The 21,505-nt window shown below is 32.7% G+C and overlaps 1 protein-coding gene and 1 long non-coding RNA gene across 3 annotated transcripts; one reads left to right on the top strand and one right to left on the bottom strand.

The window, feature by feature from the left end:
• Positions 1–627: 627 nt before the first annotated feature.
• Positions 628–12,352, bottom strand: LOC105676316 (uncharacterized). 2 transcript variants are annotated; one of them, XM_067350964.1, is made up of 7 exons: positions 11,171–12,352; positions 4,373–4,666; positions 4,110–4,302; positions 3,847–4,043; positions 1,555–1,665; positions 1,349–1,487; positions 628–1,271 (listed from the first exon to the last, which is right to left on the bottom strand). In XM_067350964.1, the coding sequence occupies exons 1-7, from the start codon at positions 11,359–11,361 to the stop codon at positions 1,107–1,109; spliced, it is 1,290 nt and encodes a 429-aa protein (XP_067207065.1). In that variant the 5' UTR covers positions 11,362–12,352; the 3' UTR covers positions 628–1,106. The 2 variants fall into 2 exon arrangements, with proteins under 2 accessions (XP_067207065.1, XP_067207066.1); XM_067350965.1 differs by having other exon boundaries at positions 634–1,271; positions 11,568–12,339.
• A 3,519-nt stretch (positions 12,353–15,871) lies between these two features.
• On the top strand, positions 15,872–19,748 carry LOC136998396 (uncharacterized). The gene is made up of 3 exons (XR_010888959.1): positions 15,872–16,160; positions 16,262–16,556; positions 16,655–19,748. It is a non-coding gene; the product is annotated as an uncharacterized lncRNA (long non-coding RNA).
• Positions 19,749–21,505: the final 1,757 nt, after the last annotated feature.

The raw sequence follows: 21,505 nt of genomic DNA, 5'->3' as shown, positions 1-21,505 counted from the left end.
TATCATAATCGTATGAAACGAGATCAAGCTTTACAGATAATCTGTAATCAGTACAAAGAATTAACAGGAACACCACTAACAACTGAAATTGCAAAAAAAAAATTAATAATTTAAGATCACAATATCTGAACCATCTAAATAAAATAAAACATTCGAAATCAAGTGGTGCATCACTTGATGATATCTATAAACCAACTTGGTGGTTGTTTGAAGATATGAGTTTTCTATAACATAGATCAGAAAATCATCGTGAAGAATCGTAACTCGATTACAACGCTAACTATATTCAGCCAAGTATAAATATTATTGTTCGAGGACTCGGACCGAGATCTCGGATTGAGTTCTAGCATCGTAGACACAAGACTTAAGGAGCGCGACGCTTTGTCTCAGGACCGTGCGTAATATAAAAATTGTAGGATTATAAGAGACAATCTAATTGTCTAACAATACTGCAAAAGTTATTGACATTTTTTCAAGGTATTTTAATAATTGCATAAATTATTTTATTACTATATATATATAATAATTATTACTTTACTATATTATTACATATAATTACTACGTACGTGTATTACAGTGTAATACAGTGTAATACACGTACGTAGTAATTATATGTAATAATATAGTAAAGTAATAATTATTATATATATATATAGTAATAAAATAATTTATGCAATTATTAAAATACCAAGAAAAAATGTCAATAACTTTTGCAGTATTGTTAGACAATTAGATTGTGTCTTATAATCCTACAATTTTTATATTACGCACAGTCCTGAGACAAAGCGTCGCGCTCCTTAGTTACGAGTGTCCGGCGGCGCGTTGTCAACGCGCGAGCAGTAGGAGGGGGAGCAGTAGGCGTGCATCGAGAAATCAGGCCGAAAGTTGCAAATAGCTGATAGCACTGATGTAGAGTATACATAAATATAAACATTTACAGAATTCAGTGAAGAGAGTCTACAACAAAAAGAGATAAAACAATTCGAATGATCTCTTTGTCGGATCGCATCTTAAGCAGCACGGCGCTTCCCAATTTGTATAGAGTTCAAGGAATTTATGTAAACATTCAAAATATAATATAAATAATTTTCAACTAATTTTTTTATTTAATAAAAATTGCCAAATAACTTTTTTATTTTTTTGTAATCAAAGTGTCTTCCCATAAAGTCCAATTCATAAAGACAGTTGTGTGTAACAGCATACATATGGGCACTATCAAATTCTAAAGAAGATATAATTGAATACTTATCATGGTTAGCCACATCATAATTCTAAAAATTTTTAAGAAAGTTAATAATAATTCACTAGTAAAGTACAAAATACAAAAAAATTTGAAAATAATACAAACTTGAATGGCAACACTCTGTCTCTGATCCCATAGAACACACACAAAATGTCCCGTCATAAAAGTGTACATATTATTTGATGAGCAACAAAATGAATATTCATATTGCGAAGAATTCCATGTACGTACATAATCGGATACTCTGAAATCACAGTAGCAAATATAAAGAAATTGAATGGCTAATTAATATCAACAATAAGATTTATTACCTCATATCCATTTTTTTAATAGATTGATCAAAACACATGAGAACAGTGTGAGGATCCTCCCATAGTAGTTGGCGAAAAAGACCTTCACAATTTTTATCCATTACCAGATCACTAAAATTGCTTTACATTAGCATGGTGTATATTTTAATCCAAATATACATAAACACCTATGTTCCGTCCAGCGAGAAAAAGATCCATGGTTAGGACGAAAACTCGTTTGTTTCGCTCAGGTCTCCCCTCACGGAATGCTTAGAAAACCCCCAATTCCACACAACTGTACTGCTTGTGCAGCTTGCCAGTGCCAGCGGGTGGCGCAACGCTCTTCCCACTTTGACTGCTATGCTTCTATGCGCAGACCGTGAATTTTTCTTTCGCTGGACAGGGTATAGCAAGATCTATAGAAAGAAAGTTACCTCAGTAAAACCAGTTGATGGCGAGGGACGATAAAGTAAGGGGGGCGCTAGAAACAGCTTGAAGGCGAGGGACGATAAAGTAAGGGGGGCGCTAGAAACAGCTTGATGGCGAGGGGCGATGAAGAAAGGGGAGAGCATGATGATCTCATCGACAAACAGTAGCTGTCTGATAGCGTTTTCGATTATACAGGATTTGAACGACCCAGGGTTGGTTAATGACGTCATTGCAACCTCTCCACCAATGAAAGACTTGCATTTATAGTAAAATAGTGATTGATCAACCCTGGGTCGTTCAAATCCTGTATAATCGAAAACGCTATGAGATAGCTTCTGTTCGCCGATGAGATCATTATTGCCCCTCTTGCCGCTCGCCCCTCTCTGCATTTGCCCCTCCTGCTGCTCGTCCCTCTTTGCGCATGAGGTAACCTTCTCTCTATGGGCGGTATTCATAGTCCGTTCTTATATTCAAGATCGTCTTAAGCACGAACTTATATTCGCTCTCTTCGTCAGACACAATCTATGTGTGACGAAGAGAGCGAATATAAGTCCGTGCTTAAGACGATTTTAAATATAAGAACGGACTATGAATACCGCCCTATAGATCTTGAGGGTATAGTCTTATATACGGGCATAATGGCCGTATTAGACTACACATTAAAGATTGCTATTAAAGATTGAAAATTGAAATTTGACCAATCAGGATAAAGAACTTTTGGCTTTTTTTGTTTTGATTGGTTAAATTCAATCTTTAATTTTCAATCTTTAATACGTAGTCTAATAGCGTTTTCGATTATACAGGATTTGAACGACCCAGGGTTGGTTAATGACGTCATTGCAACCTCTCCACCAATGAAAGACTTGCATTTATAGTAAAATAGTGATTGATCAACCCTAGATCGTTCAAACCCCGTTTATTCGAAAACGCTATAATATGGGCTTAACGGCGGATGCTTCCAGGATGAACGAAGGAAAGATAAATTTTTAATCTCTTTCATTCCCACGCTCTTCACTCATTATTGGGATAGAAAGTCAGCAGTCTATACCTTATAGATATACAGACAGGCCAAAAGTTTTTACGCTCGATTCGTAGGTATTGCTCCAATTGTACATTCAGTCACATGAATGTTTTAACACATGAACTTGAACGAGTGTAAATTTCACAAGCAAATTCAAATGTGCCTTGACACTCGTTGACAAATTCATGTGTAAGGGCCATCCAGACAAACTTACATGATTCAGGTCCATAAGCAAATGCATAAGAAAATGGACTAATCAATTTTTTTTAAGCGTATGTTTATGCGACTACGCATGTTTGTCTGGATAGGCCCTAAGGCATTCCTGTGACTGGTGTGTACCTACTACGCCAAACACAGTCAAAAGTTTCGAACTTCACTGTATGTCAAAGGACAGCAATACACGACATGTAGTTCTCTCTCGCGACAAGCGATTCAGTGCCCATTCCTGTATATATAGCTTAGTACTCACTAACAAGGAAGGTTCAATAACCCAGAAATTCTAAAAAATCTGAAACTTTGAAGAAATATAATACATATGAACCTAATCAAAAATTTAATTTTTGTTTTAACTAAAAAATGATTCTAGGAGTGGAAACACTCTTTAAAAAAATCTGATTTTTTGCAGGGTATTTCCCTCTCTAGAATTACTTTTTGCCAAAACAAGAAATAGTTTTTTGGTTTGGTTCATATATTATATTTCTGCAGTTTCAGATTTTTTAGAATTTTTGGGTTATGAAATCGTCCTTGTAAGTTATAATTACAAATGTTATTAAATCGAATCATATAATAGTGTCTGTATAAACATAGTCAATGTTTAATCCAACATTTGTAGAAACTGATCAATTAATTGAAATATAACTTACCTTTTTTCAATATCGTAAATTAGGAACGATGATAAATGTTCATTATAACTATAGCAACCAGCAGCAAATTTTGTTCCTATAGGGTCGAATGAGATTGATTTCACACGAGAATCGTTTTCAAATCCTTCCTCGCCGACTCCACAATATATTTCGTTTTTTTTCGTACAACCTGTTTTATCGTCTGTATATTTCAGTAACTGCAAAAACAATCTTTTTACATACTACATTAACATAGCATTATTCCAATTTCTCTTGAATCTTACCTTTATTAAATTCTTAGAAGCTGTTATAATGTGTTGTGATGTTGCGTCAATGTGTTCAGTATATTTATTTACATCATTTGCGTCAATGTGTTCAATATGTGTATTTACATCATTTAATTCTATTTCTGAACATTTAAGATTATTTCTTCCATCCTTCTCTGATTCAATTCTCCAGTGTTTAATATTACCATTTCTGCAAGAATTTTTGTCAAAAATAAAAAAAAGAAATAAACATAAAATACAGTTCATAAATAAATACTCACAGGTCGCCACTTATAATATAATCATCACAAAGAGCAATAGATGTAATAAAAGTGTAATTATTTCCCACAATCTTTTCATCTTTTTTAATGGTACCGTCCTTTGCGCGATTATAAGCAAAAACATTATCACTATTACAATACCAAACCGTATTTTTAGTCATTTGTAGGCATTTTTTAGCCATATAACACGTTGTCTTTTCTGCTTTATATATATTACTTTTTTTGTATTCTGCATATATCCAGTTGTAATTTGTAATAAATACAGAATTATATGAAGATAATACTGGTTCACAACTGTAAAAGAAAATAAGACGTGTTTTTCAATGTGGTCTTATGTAAAATCGTGAATATTCTATATTCTTAAAATATGTAATTATTAAAATGTTTTTAACCAGTTGAGTGGTAATGTATCATATATGTACAAAAAAAAGTGCCTAACGTGATAATGTATCATATATGTACAAAAAAAGTGCCTAACGTGGTAATGTATCATATATGTACATTTTTAAATAACTCCACTAATTTTCAACAGATTTGCATAAAACTTGATATCCTAAAATTTTTTGGGCTGTTGAATTCGAATCTGTTATCAAAATAACAAAATTCAAAATGGCGGCTCCAATATGGCGTCTGTTAATTGTTAAAAGATTAAAATATTGAAATTAGGTAAAATATGTATAAAACCTTATTTGTAGAACTTTTTATGAGCTTCATTTCTTGTTTAACAACTTTTTCCGTACAATGAATACTTTCTGAAATAATTAACAAAAACAGTTTTATTTTTGAATCTTGAAGGGTGGCTGGGGGGCGGAGGAGCATTTGCGCCAAAAATCCATTTGGGAATATTATTTACTAGATAAAATAAGTATTTAGGCTGAATATAAGCTAAATCGGAGGTGATAACTTTTCGGAAGTCCACCCCCCTTTTTTGATTCACCTCCACTTTTGACTGGAATGTAAACATTTTTAAAAATCATTGTTCTTGTTTTGAAACGCCCTTTCAAATGATCCCCACTCGACCTATAGTGCCGTTTAACATTTTCAACTCCTATTCTGCCTCCCACGCCTCCTGGGCGGGGGAGGGGGGGGGAGGGAATCCACACCCATTTTGAAAAGTTGCTTTTTCGAAAACTTTGAACCCATGTTTCATCGTTTTTCGATATTTTAACTTTTGGCTCTTACCACTTTTAGCACAAATCTTTCGGAAAAATCTACCACTCAACTGGTTAAACAGATATAATTAAAAAATTGAAACAAGTTTTGTATAATTAAAAAGAAGATAAAAAATTGCGACTTAACGTTAATATGTGAAATAGTTTTATCGACACATATTGTATTAGATTAGAAAAAAAGTATGTTCATTAGAAACACTTTTCTATTAATTCTTTTAATTGGACACTTTTAGATTAATTTAAAAGTAATAAATGATGTCATTGCATTGTCTCTGTCAATAAAAAAATGGAATGTAGGCCTAGTTTAAATCGTCAAAACGTTGATACGCGTATTAAGTTTGGTGCGCACCAATTCTTTAATACGGATGCGTTTACATCGATCGTACTAAAGGGGAAAAAATAATACAAATTTAATTCATGTCGACTGCTTTCTAGTAGTGGTATTAAGAATTGCAATTTGCTTGAGTTTATTCTTGTTTTGTAAGTCGAGTATATTATTTATTTATTTGAATAAAGAGAAAATGTGAATAATAATAGTATATAAAAGTGTATAGCCAGGTTTTAAATGTTTCAAAAGTTACAATATAATCGAAAAAAACGCATAATGATTACGATAAGTAATCTTCTTTCCCATTTACTTTTTTTCTACAAGACATTTTAATATAATATCGTTTGTGAGAGACCAAAGGTTAATAATGATAATACCAATTTTAATTAAGGTTATGCTCAATGCTAAATTCCCTCCAAAATGCGTTTCGTGCGTTTTCTCCGTCATTTGTATCATTTGATACGCGTATCAGTTTAGTACGACACTCTTACCTGAGGCATGAGGTCTGTTCTTTATAGCTGAACTGGCTGTACTAGTTCAGAGTTTATCTTTTTCCCTCCACATTGGAAGGAGAAAGATAAACTCTGAACTAGTGCAGCCAGTTTAGCTATAAAAAACAGACCTTTAGTTTACACCGAAGTAACTTTTGCGGACTTCCGGTGCGGATTACGCATTACGGGCTGTATGTGACGGCACCTTTAGTATTTGATACGCGTACTAAACAATCGGTGTAAACTAAGCCATAGTACCTGATACGCGTATCGAATGCACGATCTAAACTAGGCTATTGTAATAAATCTGTTCGGCAGACAACGTGATAAAAAGAAAATTCTAGAACAGGACTGACGAAATGTGTCTCGCGAGCACACCCTTTCGTCGAACGCTTCCTCCTCCAACGAGATCCGTCGGCCAGCAGAACCGATCCCTCCAGCCGAAACTCGAGTTTGTCAGAACCGTAAGTAGCGCATCGTACGAGATTACGGGGCCCACTGTCCATCGTGAACTGTTGGAAACTTTGATGTTTAACGATGTGCTACCTACGGTCTTGACAAACTCGACTCCCGGTCGGAGGGATCGGTTCTGCCCACTGAGCTATATAACATACTGGAGAGCGCCTTTTCATTAGAGCCAATGTGTAGGTACAAGCCGACAATAGTGATTAGGGGACGTCTGTCTCCTTTTTTGTTTACTACCGTTATTAAAAACGTTTATCTCAGTAACAGTTAATAACTGTCCATGATTTCATTCGTAAAAAGGTTTAATATAGTAATGATGTTATATATTATTTATATAAATTTTCATAGATCTCTTAATTATGGTTAAGGACTTATCCAGACAAACTTGCATAGTCGCATAAACATATGCATAAAAAAATTGATTGGTCGATTTCCTTATGCATTTGCTTATGGGCCAATCAATTTCCTTATGCATATGTTTATGCGACTATGCAAGTTTGTTTGGATAGGCCCCAAAAATTATTTTCAAAGAGATGGAATTTCTTGGAGAATGTTTTTACTTCGAGCTTTACAATATAAATAATAATCGCTAGCGAATCGGAAACGTTGTGAAGAAGACAGACGTCCCACGAAAATATAGCTTTTTCTTTTGCTCAGTGGAATCAGAATCCCCCCAAGAACTATAGAGAGAAGGTTACCTCAGGCAAACCGGTTGTTGGCGAGAGACGATGAAGTAAGGGGGGAGCTAGAAACAGCTTGTTGGCGAGGGGCGACAAAGGAAGGGGAGAGCATGATGATCTCATCGTCGAACAGTAGCTGTCTCTCTCGCACGCTTTAGTGTTTTCTCTCTCGCTCCTTTAATATAGAAATGCTTTGAGTTTTTATCGAAAAAATACTTTTATTTTGTAAAATATTGATAGCACTGGAAATTGCGTAATAAAAATTGAAAAGTAAATTAGAAAGACGCTATAAATTACATATATTGCAAATTATAGCGCTAGATATTCAACGTTTATAATGTTAAATATCGCTGCAACAGATGCATTTGTGATACAAATTGCTTTGTACTCGTATTTAAACTGTAATATCAATGAAAATAAAATATAATTTGGGGATATACACAAAAAACATCATTTGTAAAGTAGTAAAATAAAAGAAAAAATAGTACATATTTAAAAATAATTTTTAAAATAATATTTACTGTTTATATGCATTATTTACAAAAGAAATACTATAAAGAAATTTATTTTTTATATTTAATTGTGAAAACCTCAAAAATTGTCAAGAAATTGTAACTGAAATTCAAATGTAAGTACAATTCTAGGATAATATAAAAAGCATCATACACAAATTTATTATGATACAAACTTAAATAATGAAATTGTAATATATGTTTCAATATTGCAAATGTGAATATTTATATGATAAAATTTACAAAGTGTTAACAATTTTCAAATATTTGCTAATAAAATATTATTGAAATGTTTCTGTTGAAATCTTAAAATAATTCTTTAAAACAAATATGATGGGGTATATATTAGGGATCATTAAATATGCAGCAACATTGTGATTATAAAATTTTATAAGTATCTATAATAAAAATTAAGTATAATAAACATAATAAGTATATAAGTATAATAATAAAATTTTTATAAGTATTTATAATAATAAAAATACATATATGTTGTATTAATCTCTGTTAATATAAAGAAATTTATTTTTGTTAAATTAATTAATAATTTTTTTATATTACAGATTAATACAACATATATGTATTTTTATTATTATAGATACTTATAAAAATTTTATTATTATACTTATATACTTATTATATTTATTATACTTAATTTTTATTATAAATACTTATAAAATTTTATAATCACAATGTTGCCGCATATTTAATGATCCCTAATATATACCCCATTATATTTGTTTTAAAGAATTATTTTAAGATTTCAACAGAAACATTTCAATAATATTTTATTAGCAAATATTTGAAAATTGTTAACACTTTGTAAATTTTATCATATAAATATTCACATTTGCAATATTGAAACATATATTACAATTTCATTATTTAAGTTTGTATCATAATAAATTTGTGTATGATGCTTTTTATATTATCCTAGAATTGTACTTACATTTGAATTTCAGTTACAATTTCTTGACAATTTTTGAGGTTTTCACAATTAAATATAAAAAATTAATTTCTTTATAGTATTTTTTTTGTAAATAATGCATATAAACAGTAAATATTATTTTAAAAATTATTTTTAAATATGTACTATTTTTTCTTTTATTTTACTACTTTACAAATGATGTTTTTTGTGTATATCCCCAAATTATATTTTATTTTTATTGATATTACAGTCTAAATACGAGTACAAAGCAATTTGTATTACAAATGCATCTGTTGCAGCGATATTTAACATTATAAACATTAAATATCTAACGCTATAATTTGCAATATATGTAATTTACAGCGCCTTTCTAATTTACTTTTCAATTTTTATTACGCAATTTCCAGTGCTATCAATATTTTACAAAATAAAAGTATTTTTTCGATAAAAACTCAAAGCATTTCTATATTAAAGGAGCGAGAGAGAAAACACTAAAGCGTGCGAGAGAGACAGCTACTGTTCGACGATGAGATCATCATTGCCCCTCTTGCCGCTCACCCCGCTCAGCATATACCCATCTTGCCGCGCGTCCCTCTTTGCGCGTGAGGTAACCTTCTCTCTATAGATCTTGAATCAGCCCCATTTCTTCAAGGTGCTCTTCATTGGTTTTGTTTACACCGTTTGTTTAGTACGCGTATTAAACAATCGGTACAAGTATTAAATCTATTTCTTTGATTGGTGCAGATTTTACACTAGACAATTTATAATTATCGGAGAAGCAGATTTAGTACTGGGTACGCGTACTAAATAATCGATATAAACCACGGACTAAGGAATAGAGGGACTGAGTCTAAAGTCCTAGTTTAGGCGAGAGGGGATGGTAACTCAAGCGTGCGGAAGGGACTGCTTTCCGCCATATTGATGTAGCGATTCTCACACAGAGATTCTGTGTCTGTGACATGGTTACACTCGTGTAGTGGTGCCACTAGACATAACGAGTAACAAGCATAAAGAGATTAGGCGATTTTATTATTGTTGTATTATAAATTTTATAAAATACTTTAACTTTTATTACTCTGAGGCTCTGCATACAGTAGACAAAATATTAGAAATAGCAATAAACATTTAATATTAAAAAGAGAAATTATTTTACATCTAACAAGAGAATAAAATATATTAATTAGTTCCAATTCTTATTTCTTAATTTATGCATTAATTTTTTCTATTCTTTTTATTTTTAAAATAAATAATTCCAATTTCTTATTTCTAATATTTAATAATTGTTTCTATTTCTATTTCCTATTTTGTTTATTGTGCGCAGGATCTGACTTTCATTTCTCACATATACGCAAATAGTGAGTTCTATGTGTGGTGATTACTAAACGAATATGGCGGCCCCCCCCCCCCCCACGCTGTAAACGTGCTCCCCCGGTACAGCTTGTGCACCGTCCCTCTATTCCTTAGTCCGTGATATAAACTAAACCAGTATGTTATATAGCTCAATGGTTCTGCCGGCCGCGTTGGAGGGGAAAGCATTCGATGGGATCGGCTCGCGAACCACATTTTGTTAGTCTTGTTCTAGAATAATGCTCGGAATTAGTTAAGCCAGTCGATATCCGTGGTTAACGCCTCTTTTCTTTACCGCGTGTGCCTCAGCATCTTGGGCCAGCGACGCCGACATGTTTTTTTTGTGTGTGGTTTTCCCAGTAGGCCTACTCCATTGAAGACAAAAAAAACGAACTCTTAATTTAAAAAAATAAAATATGAAAAAGATTAGATTTTCTTTGCCTTTTATGGGCGGTATCCATAGTCCGTTTTTCTTCCAGGATTGTCTTAAGTACTGTCTTAAGATATTAATATGGCTTTTTGATTGGTTCATAGTATCTTAGAATCATACTTAAGCAATCTTAAATATAAGAACGGACTATAAATACCGCTCTACAAATACCGCCCTATAACTCAAAAAAAAAAAAAAATTCGCGTCAGCAATAGTATCTCATGGGTGACGCGGAAATCTATTAAAATATTTCAAAATAATAAATTTAAAAATAGAAAAATATTTCTAATAAATATTAATAAATTTTTATAAATTTTAATAATCAAGAGTGACAAGTAGAGAAAATTGAAGTCAACCACGGAAATCTGCAGAAATGCTCAACTAATTCCGAACACTTCTAGAATAAATTGAAATATAAATAAAGATTAAGCTTTATATAACTTACCGTTCACCAAATTTTTTCGATTTCTGATTCGTGATACTAAGAAATAAATGTTGACTTTTTTTATTTAGTGTATCGCATGCCACATTATGAAATTGTTTGCATACCATAGTGAGCTGATATAAAGTATACACATCACAGAGATTGAAAATTATTTGTAATATCTCGTTCGGAAAAATATACGAATCAGACATATTTTATTTGTGTTCTTAATTGAATGTTACCACGTGAGAATATAGATATTATAACCGATATGTTTACTTCACTAAACGTTATACTTTTTTATTTTTAAATTGGAATGTCTTCAGCTTAAGATCTGCTATTCGACAAAAATCTTCTTGATCCCATAGACTAACACGTTAAAAATTTTTAAATAATTCTGTTCGACTTTTTAACAAACCGGTAAACTTCAGCAACAGTCCTTACTGCTCTCGCCGGGAAAACTGCCACACACAGAATGGCTCGTTACCAAAACCCACTAAAATATAAGTAAACTGGAAACAGTGCTGCCAGACGGGCCAATTCAGAAGTTACTAGATTTGTACAACATTGTAGCCTAGTGAAGGTACACTGGCCGCGTTCAGCAGAACAACTGCTGAATTGTCGTTTAGTCAACACTTATAGCGTTTTCGATTATACAGGATTTGAACGACCCAGGGTTGATCAATCACTATTTTACTATAAATGCAAGTCTTTCATTGGTGGAGAGGTTGCAATGACGTCATTAACCAACCCTGGGTCGTTCAAATCCTGTATAATCGAAAACGCTATTAACGTTGATTTGTTGGTTCTAAACACGGACTAAGAAATAGAGGGACGGTGCACAAGCTGTACCGGCGGAGCACGTTTGCGGCGGGGTGGGGGCCGCCATATTCGTTTAGTAATCACCACACATAGAACTCACTATTTGCGTATATGTGAGAAATGAAAGTCAGATCCTGCGCACAATAAACAAAATAGGAAATAGAAATAGAAACAATTATTAAATATTAGAAATAAGAAATTGGAATTATTTATTTTAAAAATAAAAAGAATAGAAAAAATTAATGCATAAATTAAGAAACAAGAATTGGAACTAATTAATATATTTTATTCTCTTGTTAGATGTAAAATAATTTCTCTTTTTAATATTAAATGTTTATTGCTATTTCTAATATTTTGTCTACTGTATGCAGAGCCTCAGAGTAATAAAAGTTAAAGTATTTTATAAAATTTATAATACCACAATAATAAAATCGCCTAATCTCTTTGTGCTTGTTACTCGTTATGTCTAGTGGCACCACTACACGAGTGTAACCATGTCACAGACACAGAATCTCTGTGTGAGAATCGCTACATCAATATGGCGGAAAGCAGTCCCTTCCGCACGCTTGAGTTACCATCCCCTCTCGCCTAAACTAGGACTTTAGACTCAGTCCCTCTATTCCTTAGTCCGTGGTTCTAAAAGTAAAAGCCAATCACGTTCGGTTGCTACTAAGCTGCTTCTTTTGCTGAACGCAGCCATTGGCTGCGATATACTCAACGCAAAATCCAAAATCAAACACGCATTGCAGTGAGCGGTAGTTAATGGACGTGATACACAACGGTTGTGTGAGCGCTAATCGCTATTGGAGTATTCTATCAGATCTTTTAAAGCCAACAAATCAACGTCGAATGTTGACAAAACATACACAACAATTGCACAACGTTGTGCAACTGTTGTGTTTTCTGTACGCACCCATTGAGAACTCTGCTTGAGCGGCTGATGAGATGCCGCGGCGCGACGTTTGGAAAAGCTATTATTGGCTTAGTTTACACCGATTGTTTAGTACGCGTACCAAATACTAAATCTGCTTCTCCGATAAGTATAAATTGTTTAGTGTAAAATCTACACCAATCAAAGAAGCTGCTTTCGTACTTGGTACGCGTACTAAACAATCGATGTAAACTAAGCCATTTATTTGCCGCTTGCTACTTACCGCGAATCTCGTTAGCGTGCCAGGGCCATGGAAGATCTGGAGAGAGCATTTGACGATCGAGCGTTAACCGCGATGGCATATGTACCGGAAACAAAATTCTGGGCGCGAAATTTTGAAATGGTCACAGGCGTAATTTGTTGGTTCCATTGAGTTCTATAACATACTGGAGCGAGCCTTCCTATCCCGAACAAAGAAAACTGCGTCCGCGATTTAGAAAAGAACACATATAGCAATGTGAGGATTTCTGGCTCTTTTTACGTTCTATTGCTTATGCTGAAAACATATGCTGACAAGGAAGACTAGCCTCACCACGGACTAAAGCTTTGTGTCCACGATGCTAGAACTCAATCCGAGATCTCGGTCCGAGTCCTCGAACAATAATATTTATACTTGGCTGAATATAGTTAGCGTTGTAATCGAGTTTCAATTCTTTACGATGATTTTCTGATCTATGTTATATTGCCAAGTTGGTTTATAGATATCATCAAGTAATGCACCGCTTGATTTCGAATGTTTTATTTTATTTAGATGGTCCAGATATTGTGATCTTAAATTATTAATTTTTTTTTGCAATTTCAGTTGTTAGTGGTTGTCCTGTTAATTCTTTGTACTAATTACAGATTATTTGTAAAGCTTGATCTCGTTTCATACGATTATGATAATCAACACTTTTTGTAACATATAAACAAAGATGTTGTTGATATAACGTTAATAAAATTTTAACATTTTCCTTATTATCCATTTTTTATTATAAAAGAAGTTTTTACTGAAAATCAATATTATATATTATTATACTTTTTTTGAAAAATAATATGTATATATAGGTTATAATATATTTTTAATGTCTAATTTAATCTGCATTAAAACTAATAATAACTACTTATGTAAATCTTATTAATTATTAATCTTATTAATTTATTTTATTTAAGAATTATATTTCTCTTATTTTTTCAATTCTATAATTACTTACTAAAATATTATTTATATTGTTCACAGTATCTCATATCACTATAAGTATCTTATATTTTGTCTTGACAGATAGTAAAAGAAACTAGTAAAATCTAATAACTCGCAATAACTCGTACCGAAAAATGGGACGCAACGCATTTTTTCGTTCGAGCTTCTTATTCGAGTTTTGCATCCAAGTTCAGTGTGTACATGATCCGAGTTCTAGTAACTTTCCCTCGGTCCGAGATCTCGGACCGAGTTCTAGCATCGTGGACACAAGGCTTTAGTCCGTGAGCCTCACGTAATCTATCTGTCTTTTTCGACCGATGGAGACATCCCCACTCCTGAAAGACTCGCTCCAGTATGTTATAGAACTCAATGGTTGGTTCCCAATCTGGGTGTTCAACAAATTGTATCCATTTCTTCCGTCTTTTCGGATCTTTCGGAAACCTGAAGGAATATTTTGTTACAAAGTTTTATCATTTTTAGACGGTTGTTTAGAACATAACGCTCTACATAAACATAAAAAAGGCATCTGAAAGCAGTGTTTCCAAAGCATTGTTAATTTTACTTACTTACATGTGAAAAATTATAGATGTATTTTTGGATTTCGATTTTGATCGACCACTAATTTTGCAACTACCTATTTTTTAAAATAATTACAATATAAAAAGTCTGTTTTTTTTAGCTGAACTGGCTGCACTAGTTCAGAGTTTATTTTTCTCCTTTTAATGTAGAGGGAAAAAGATAAACTCTGAACTAGTGCAGCCAGTTCAGCTAAAATAAACAGACCTAAAGTTAATTTGGGTTCACTCATGTGTCAAGTGTCAATACATGGAGGCAGCCATATTAGTTTTTCTGCCCGACGGCAGAGAGAAGCCTGAAGGCCGGAGCACAGACTTTTACATAAAGCATAACGCATAAGCATAAGGAAATTGATTGGTCTATATATAAGCATAAGCAAATGCATAAGGAAATTGATTGGTCCATTTCCTTATGCATTTGCTTATGCTTATATATAGACCAATTTCCTTATGCTTATGCGTTATGCTTTATGCAAAAGTCTGTGCTCCGGCCATGAGGCTGCGTTCCGTAAAGCGCATATGCGCGCATCTATCTATAGTATACGTTATGTATACTATGTGCATATGCGCGCATCTATCTATAGTATACATAACGTATACTATAGATAGATGCGCGCATATGCACTTTACGGAACGCAACCTGAGAGACGCCACGGCCAGGTTTTACGTGATCCACGAAAGCGATACGCCACCTGTGGACCTAAAATGTGCACCTTGGAACTACGTAGCCATTTGCACAATTTTTGGTTTTGTTCCGTGCTATGTCCACGAAGGATCGATAATACAGAGTAATGTGCACATTGATGTATAATGCCCTATCTACACCGAAGGATAATCCTACTTGTGGCTCATCCGAGCGAGTAATGTAGACGACCGAAAATCATACTGAAGTTGGTTTCCAATCGTACCAACTCAAAAAAGCAAATTACTCATCAGAATATTTGCATATAAAAAGCAAAGATATTTCTATAAAAAATAATCTTCTGTCGAACAGAATAACAATTCGGGTTACTTCAGATCGGATAAAAGTTTGTTTTATAGGTTAGGTACTGAAATTATTACCGGTTTTAAAGTCAACGGTACCAATATAACAATACTAAAATTGTACTTAGTGTAGACGAGCAAAAGTGGTCGGATGAGCCACAAGTAGGATTATTCTTCGGTGTAGATAGGGCATTATATACATGTATAATATACATCAATGTGCACATTACTCTGTATTATCGATCCTTCGTGGACATAGCACGGAACGAAACCAAAAATTGTGCACATGGCTACGTAGTTCCAATGTGCAGATTTTAGGTCCACAGGTGGCGTATCGCTTTCGCGGATCACGTAATGCCCTATCTACACCGAAGGATAATCCTACTTGTGGCTCATCCGACCACTTTTGCTCGTCTACACTAAGTACAATTTTAGTGTTGTTATATTGGTACCGTTGACTTTAAAACCGGTAATAATTTCAGTACCTAGCCTATAAAACAAACTTTCATCCGATCTAAGGTAACTCGAATTGTTATTTTGTTCGACAGAAGATTATTTTTTATAGAAATATCTTTGCTTTTTATATGCAAATATTCTGATGAGTGATTTGCTTTTTTGAGTTGGTACGATTGAAAACCAACTTCAGTATGATTTTCGGTCGTCTACATTACTCGCTCGGATGAGCCACAAGTAGGATTATCCTTCGGTGTAGATAGGGCATAAAAGCTGGCCGTGGCGTCTCTCAGGCTTCTCTCTGCCGACGGTAGCGCATTATGCGTTAAATCTGTGCGAAAAGTGGCCTGTATTTCGTCACATCCGTTACACTACCAAGCATTGTCTAATCACCTAATGCTCTCTCCAGGTCCTCCATGGCTAGGGCTATAAGAAAACGCAACTCTTTATTGACTGATTACGGTAAGTCTATAATAATTGAATGAATTGGTAAATGAAATATTCGCATTTGCACTATTTTACATGATAGATTGATTCGGTTGTTTGTGTTTGATTTACAGAACATTGCTTGCTAACATTAAAAAGAGACTCCTATGTCACAGGTTCATTGCGTCGTCCTTGTTTTCTAATCTCAAACTGGTCGATCAGGTCGAACTCCTAAATGGAAAAAATAAAAATGCAACAACCTTTTAACCAAGATTTAGTTATCAAAAATTTGACTCTCATAGGAACATCGATCTCAGCTGAGAGGCTATTTTCAAAGGCTGGTAGAATTATATCTGAAGATCGCAATAAGCTCTCGGGGAAACACTTGAGCCAGCTATTATTTTTATGTACTTTTGACATCAACTATTAACATTTAGAATAATATTATATTATTATTAAATATATTTTTAAAAATAACATCTTTGTGATGAATCTTTCTTACCCAAATGTTGTGATTTTGATATCGTAAATCAATCACGTTGTGATTGTATCAGCATTGAAAAATAAATATTTTAAATTGCAAATTGCTAAACTAAAAAAAATCTGCACGTAATAATTAAATTTGTATAAATTAAGTAAGTAATAAAAAGTAACATTTTATATATAAAAATTAAATATAAATTAATATAAATATAGATAAATATAAATAAATATAAATGTAAAAAATAAAAAAATTGAATTCTATGAATTAAATGCGTAAAAAATATATTTTGAAATTAAGAATCAATTTTAATCCTAATATGTATCGACATTTATTGATAACGTCGATATTTTGTATCGATATTTTCAATATCGATATAACAGGTTCAATTTTTTTCATGTATCGATATAGTGAATAACGATATGTATCGATACAAATTATCTATTATAAATTATAATTATCTAATTCGATATCCCATCTCTACACCACGATGCTCTGATGCTGGCCAGCTCGAGTTTGCATCACTGGTTCTGTATATTATTTAGCTCCATTTAGCTCAATGGGTTTCGACCATTGAGTAAAAAAAAAACAGGAGGGAGCGTTTGGTTTTAAAAGTGCGGACGGAAGTGACTATGGCCGGTATTCATAGTCCGTTCTTATATTTAATAGCGTTTTCGATTATACAGGATTTGAACGACCCAAGATTGGTTAATGACGTCATTGCAACCTCTCCACCAATGAAAGACTTGCATTTATAGTAAAATAGTGATTGATCAACCCTAGATCGTTCAAACCCCGTTTATTCGAAAACGCTATAAGATTGTCTTAAGCACGGACTTTTATTCGCTCTCTTCGTCACACATAGACTGTGTCTGACGAAGAGAGCGAATATAAGTTCTAGAGTACCTCAAGTAAGAGTACGGACAACAGAACATAAATGAGGCAAAACCGGAAACGTGTCTAAAGAGCGCGCGCATTTTCAAATATGCTCTGAAGGGTAAAACTGAAATTGTACATATAACAATGATTTTATACTGTATAAATGGAAGGAGATATAAATAGAATGAAAGAGAATTGTTTAATTAAAAATAAGATATTAACTATTTTTTAATAAATTTTATTTTTTAATAGATACCTAAATATTTTATTATACAATTTGCATCCAATATATTATCATTGACGACAAAATTGCATAATACAGATAATAAATTAGAATATACAATTACATCTTCTCTCTATATCTTCATTTTCGTCTTTTTTTCTCTTTGTTCTCATAATCCAGTTTCGAAGAAATAAGTCTGTATAAAATGAAAAGATATTATGTACATTAGCAAATACATATATACACAATCAATAAAATTATATATTAATAAATATAAAGTTTCAACTAACCTATAGAATATCCTCCTGTAAAATATACAACATAAAAAGGGAAATTAATAAAATGAATTATCTTGAATGTATGAGTTATATATACCAAATATTTTATTTTGTAGTAATATTAAAGCTGATAAGCACAAACAGAGCTGTAACACGTATATGCATATGCAATCTTTCACTACTCACCTCTTTTCTTATTTATATTTTATTCTCATATAAAGCACAGAATTATTTTAATTAGAAACAATTTCTCTTCAAACAGTGGTATACACAGTTGGTGCGCACGGACATGTTACTTCCGCTTTTGCCTCAATTTGACGGACCAATCACCGATCGTTATCCTGTTGTCCGTACTCTCACTTGAGGTACTCTAATAAGTTCGTGCTTTAGACGATCTTGAATATAAGAACGGACTATGGCCGGTATTCATAGTCCGTTCTTATATTTAAGATTGTCTTAAGCACGGACTTATATTCGCTCTCTTCGTCACACATAGATTGTGTCTGACGAAGAGAGCGAATATAAGTTCGTGCTTAAGACGATCTTGAATATAAGAACGGACTATGAATACCGCCCTATGAATACCGCCCTATGTAAAGTGGTCGCTCAAGATGGCCGCTCAAGGGCGCCAATATTGAATGACTTGTTATGTTTAATTAGGAAATAATGTACAATTAAAAGAAAATAACTATAGGGCTTGTTTGTTTTAGCTACACTGGGGCTGCTTTGGGTCTGCTCTACACAGGATAATACAGGACAAATAAATAATTTGTCCTGTATTATCTTGTTTAGAGCAGACTCAGAGCTGCCCCAGTGCAGCTAAAACGAACAAGCCCATAATATGCAACAATAATACCAAATTTTAATGGCGTTTTTCATTGGGATTGCACTTGTGCAGTATTTCCATAAGAGCAATGTTAAAATCTAAAATCTAAATTTATATTAAATCCTTCGTTCTTACAAAAATTTATCCATGCATTTCTTTGATCCGGATTTTTCGGAAACCAGTTTGTGAGTAAAAATTATTTAGTAATTATTGTGAATCTACAATTTCACAATACTATACATATGATTATAATCTCCAAAATAAAAATCTTATTATTGTTGATAATACTAACCGATGAAACGTTATTCCATGATTTCGAGCTGCTGCTGTTATGCCACAAGCTCTACAGATACCATTTTGATCGTTTATTTCCGTACACTGTTGCATAAAAGACTATACACTGCATATTAATGCGTACGGCGTACGGTATACCGCTTGCCGCTATGCTCGAGCATTCCCTCTCACTTTCAAAAAGTGGTCGCTCAAGATGGCTGCCATGACGTACATCCGTCCGCGGATTTACCTAGTCCTGGCTAGTATATGCTCCCTTCTGTTTCTTTTTACTCAATGGTTTTGACAGGTGTTAAGCCTTGTGTCCACGATACTAGAACTCGGTCCGAGATCTCGGACCGAGGGAAAGTTACTAGAACTCGGATCATGTACACACTGAACTTGGATGCAAAACTCGAATAAGAAGCTCGAACGAAAAAATGCGTTGCGTCCCATTTTTCGGTACGAGTTATTGCGAGTTGTTAGATTTTACTAGTTTCTTTTACTATCTGTCAAGACAAAATATAAGATACTTATAGTGATACGAGATACTGTGAACAATATAAATAATATTTTAGTAAGTAATTATAGAATTGAAAAAATAAGAAAAATATAATTCTTAAATAAAATAAATTAATAAGATTAATAATTAATAAGATTTACATAAGTAGTTATTATTAGTTTTAATGCAGATTAAATTAGACATTAAAAATATATTATAATTTATATATACATATTATTTTTCAAGAAAAGTATAATAATATATAAAATTGATTTTCAGAAAAAACTTCTTTTATAATTAAAAATGGATAATAAGGAAAATGTTAAAATTTTATTAATGTTATATCAACAACATTCTTGTTTATATGTTACAAAAAGTGTTGATTATCATAATCGTATGAAACGAGATCAAGCTTTACAGATAATCTGTAATCAGTACAAAGAATTAACAGGACAACCACTAACAACTAAAATTGCAAAAAAAAAATTAATAATTTAAGATCACAATATCTGGACCATCTAAATAAAATAAAACATTCGAAATCAAGCGGTGCATCACTTGATGATATCTATAAACCAACTTGGCAATATAACATAGATCAGAAAATCATCGTAAAGAATCGTAACTCGATTACAACGCTAACTATATTCAGCCAAGTATAAATATTATTGTTCGAGGACTCGGACCGAGATCTCGGATTGAGTTCTAGCATCGTGGACACAAGGCTTTAAGCCTTGTATCCACGATGCTAGAACTCGGTCCGAGATCTCGGACCGAGGGAAAGTTACTAGAACTCGGATCATGTACACACTGAACTTGGATGCAAAACTCGAATAAGAAGCTCGAACGAAAAAATGCGTTGCGTCCCATTTTTCGGTACGAGTTATTGCGAGTTATTAGATTTTACTAGTTTTTTTTACTATCTGTCAAGACAAAATATAAAATACTTATAGTGATACGAGATACTGTGAACAATATAAATAATATTTTAGTAAGTAATTATAGAATTGAAAAAATAAGAGAAATATAATTCTTAAATAAAATAAATTAATAAGATTAATAATTAATAAGATTTACATAAGTAGTTATTATTAGTTTTAATACAGATTAAATTAGACATTAAAAATATATTATAACCTATACATACATATTATTTTTCAAGAAAAGTATAATAATATATAAAATTGATTTTCAGTAAAAACTTCTTTTATAATAAAAAATGGATAATAAGGAAAATGTTAAAATTTTATTAATGTTATATCAACAACATCCTTGTTTATATGTTATAAAAAATGTTGATTATCATAATCGTATGAAACGAGATCAAGCTTTACAGATAATCTGTAATCAGTACAAAGAATTAACAGGACAACCACTAACAACTAAAATTGCAAAAAAAAATTAATAATTTAAGATCACAATATCTAAACCATCTAAATAAAATAAAACATTCGAAATCAAGCGGTGCATCACTTGATGATATCTATAAACCAACTTGGTGGTTGTTTGAAGATATGAGTTTTCTA

This window comes from Linepithema humile, chromosome 3 (genome assembly GCF_040581485.1).
Source record: "Linepithema humile isolate Giens D197 chromosome 3, Lhum_UNIL_v1.0, whole genome shotgun sequence".
In the NCBI taxonomy this organism is placed as follows: Eukaryota; Metazoa; Arthropoda; class Insecta; order Hymenoptera; family Formicidae; genus Linepithema; species Linepithema humile.
Note: the sequence above shows the minus strand (reverse complement) of the source record. Positions and strands in the feature narration are given on the sequence as shown.

Bases quoted from the DNA above. Each gene is read 5' to 3' on its own strand.
- LOC105676316 (XM_067350964.1), bottom strand. From the start codon at position 11,361: ATGTCTGATTCGTATATTTTTCCGAACGAGATATTACAAATAATTTTC. The intron at 4,303-4,372 runs GTGAGTATTTAT...AAATTCTTGCAG, and splicing joins TATATTATAAGTGGCGACCT to AAATGGTAATATTAAACACT. The intron at 1,666-3,846 runs GTAAGTTATATT...AAGCAATTTTAG, and splicing joins ATTTACGATATTGAAAAAAG to TGATCTGGTAATGGATAAAA.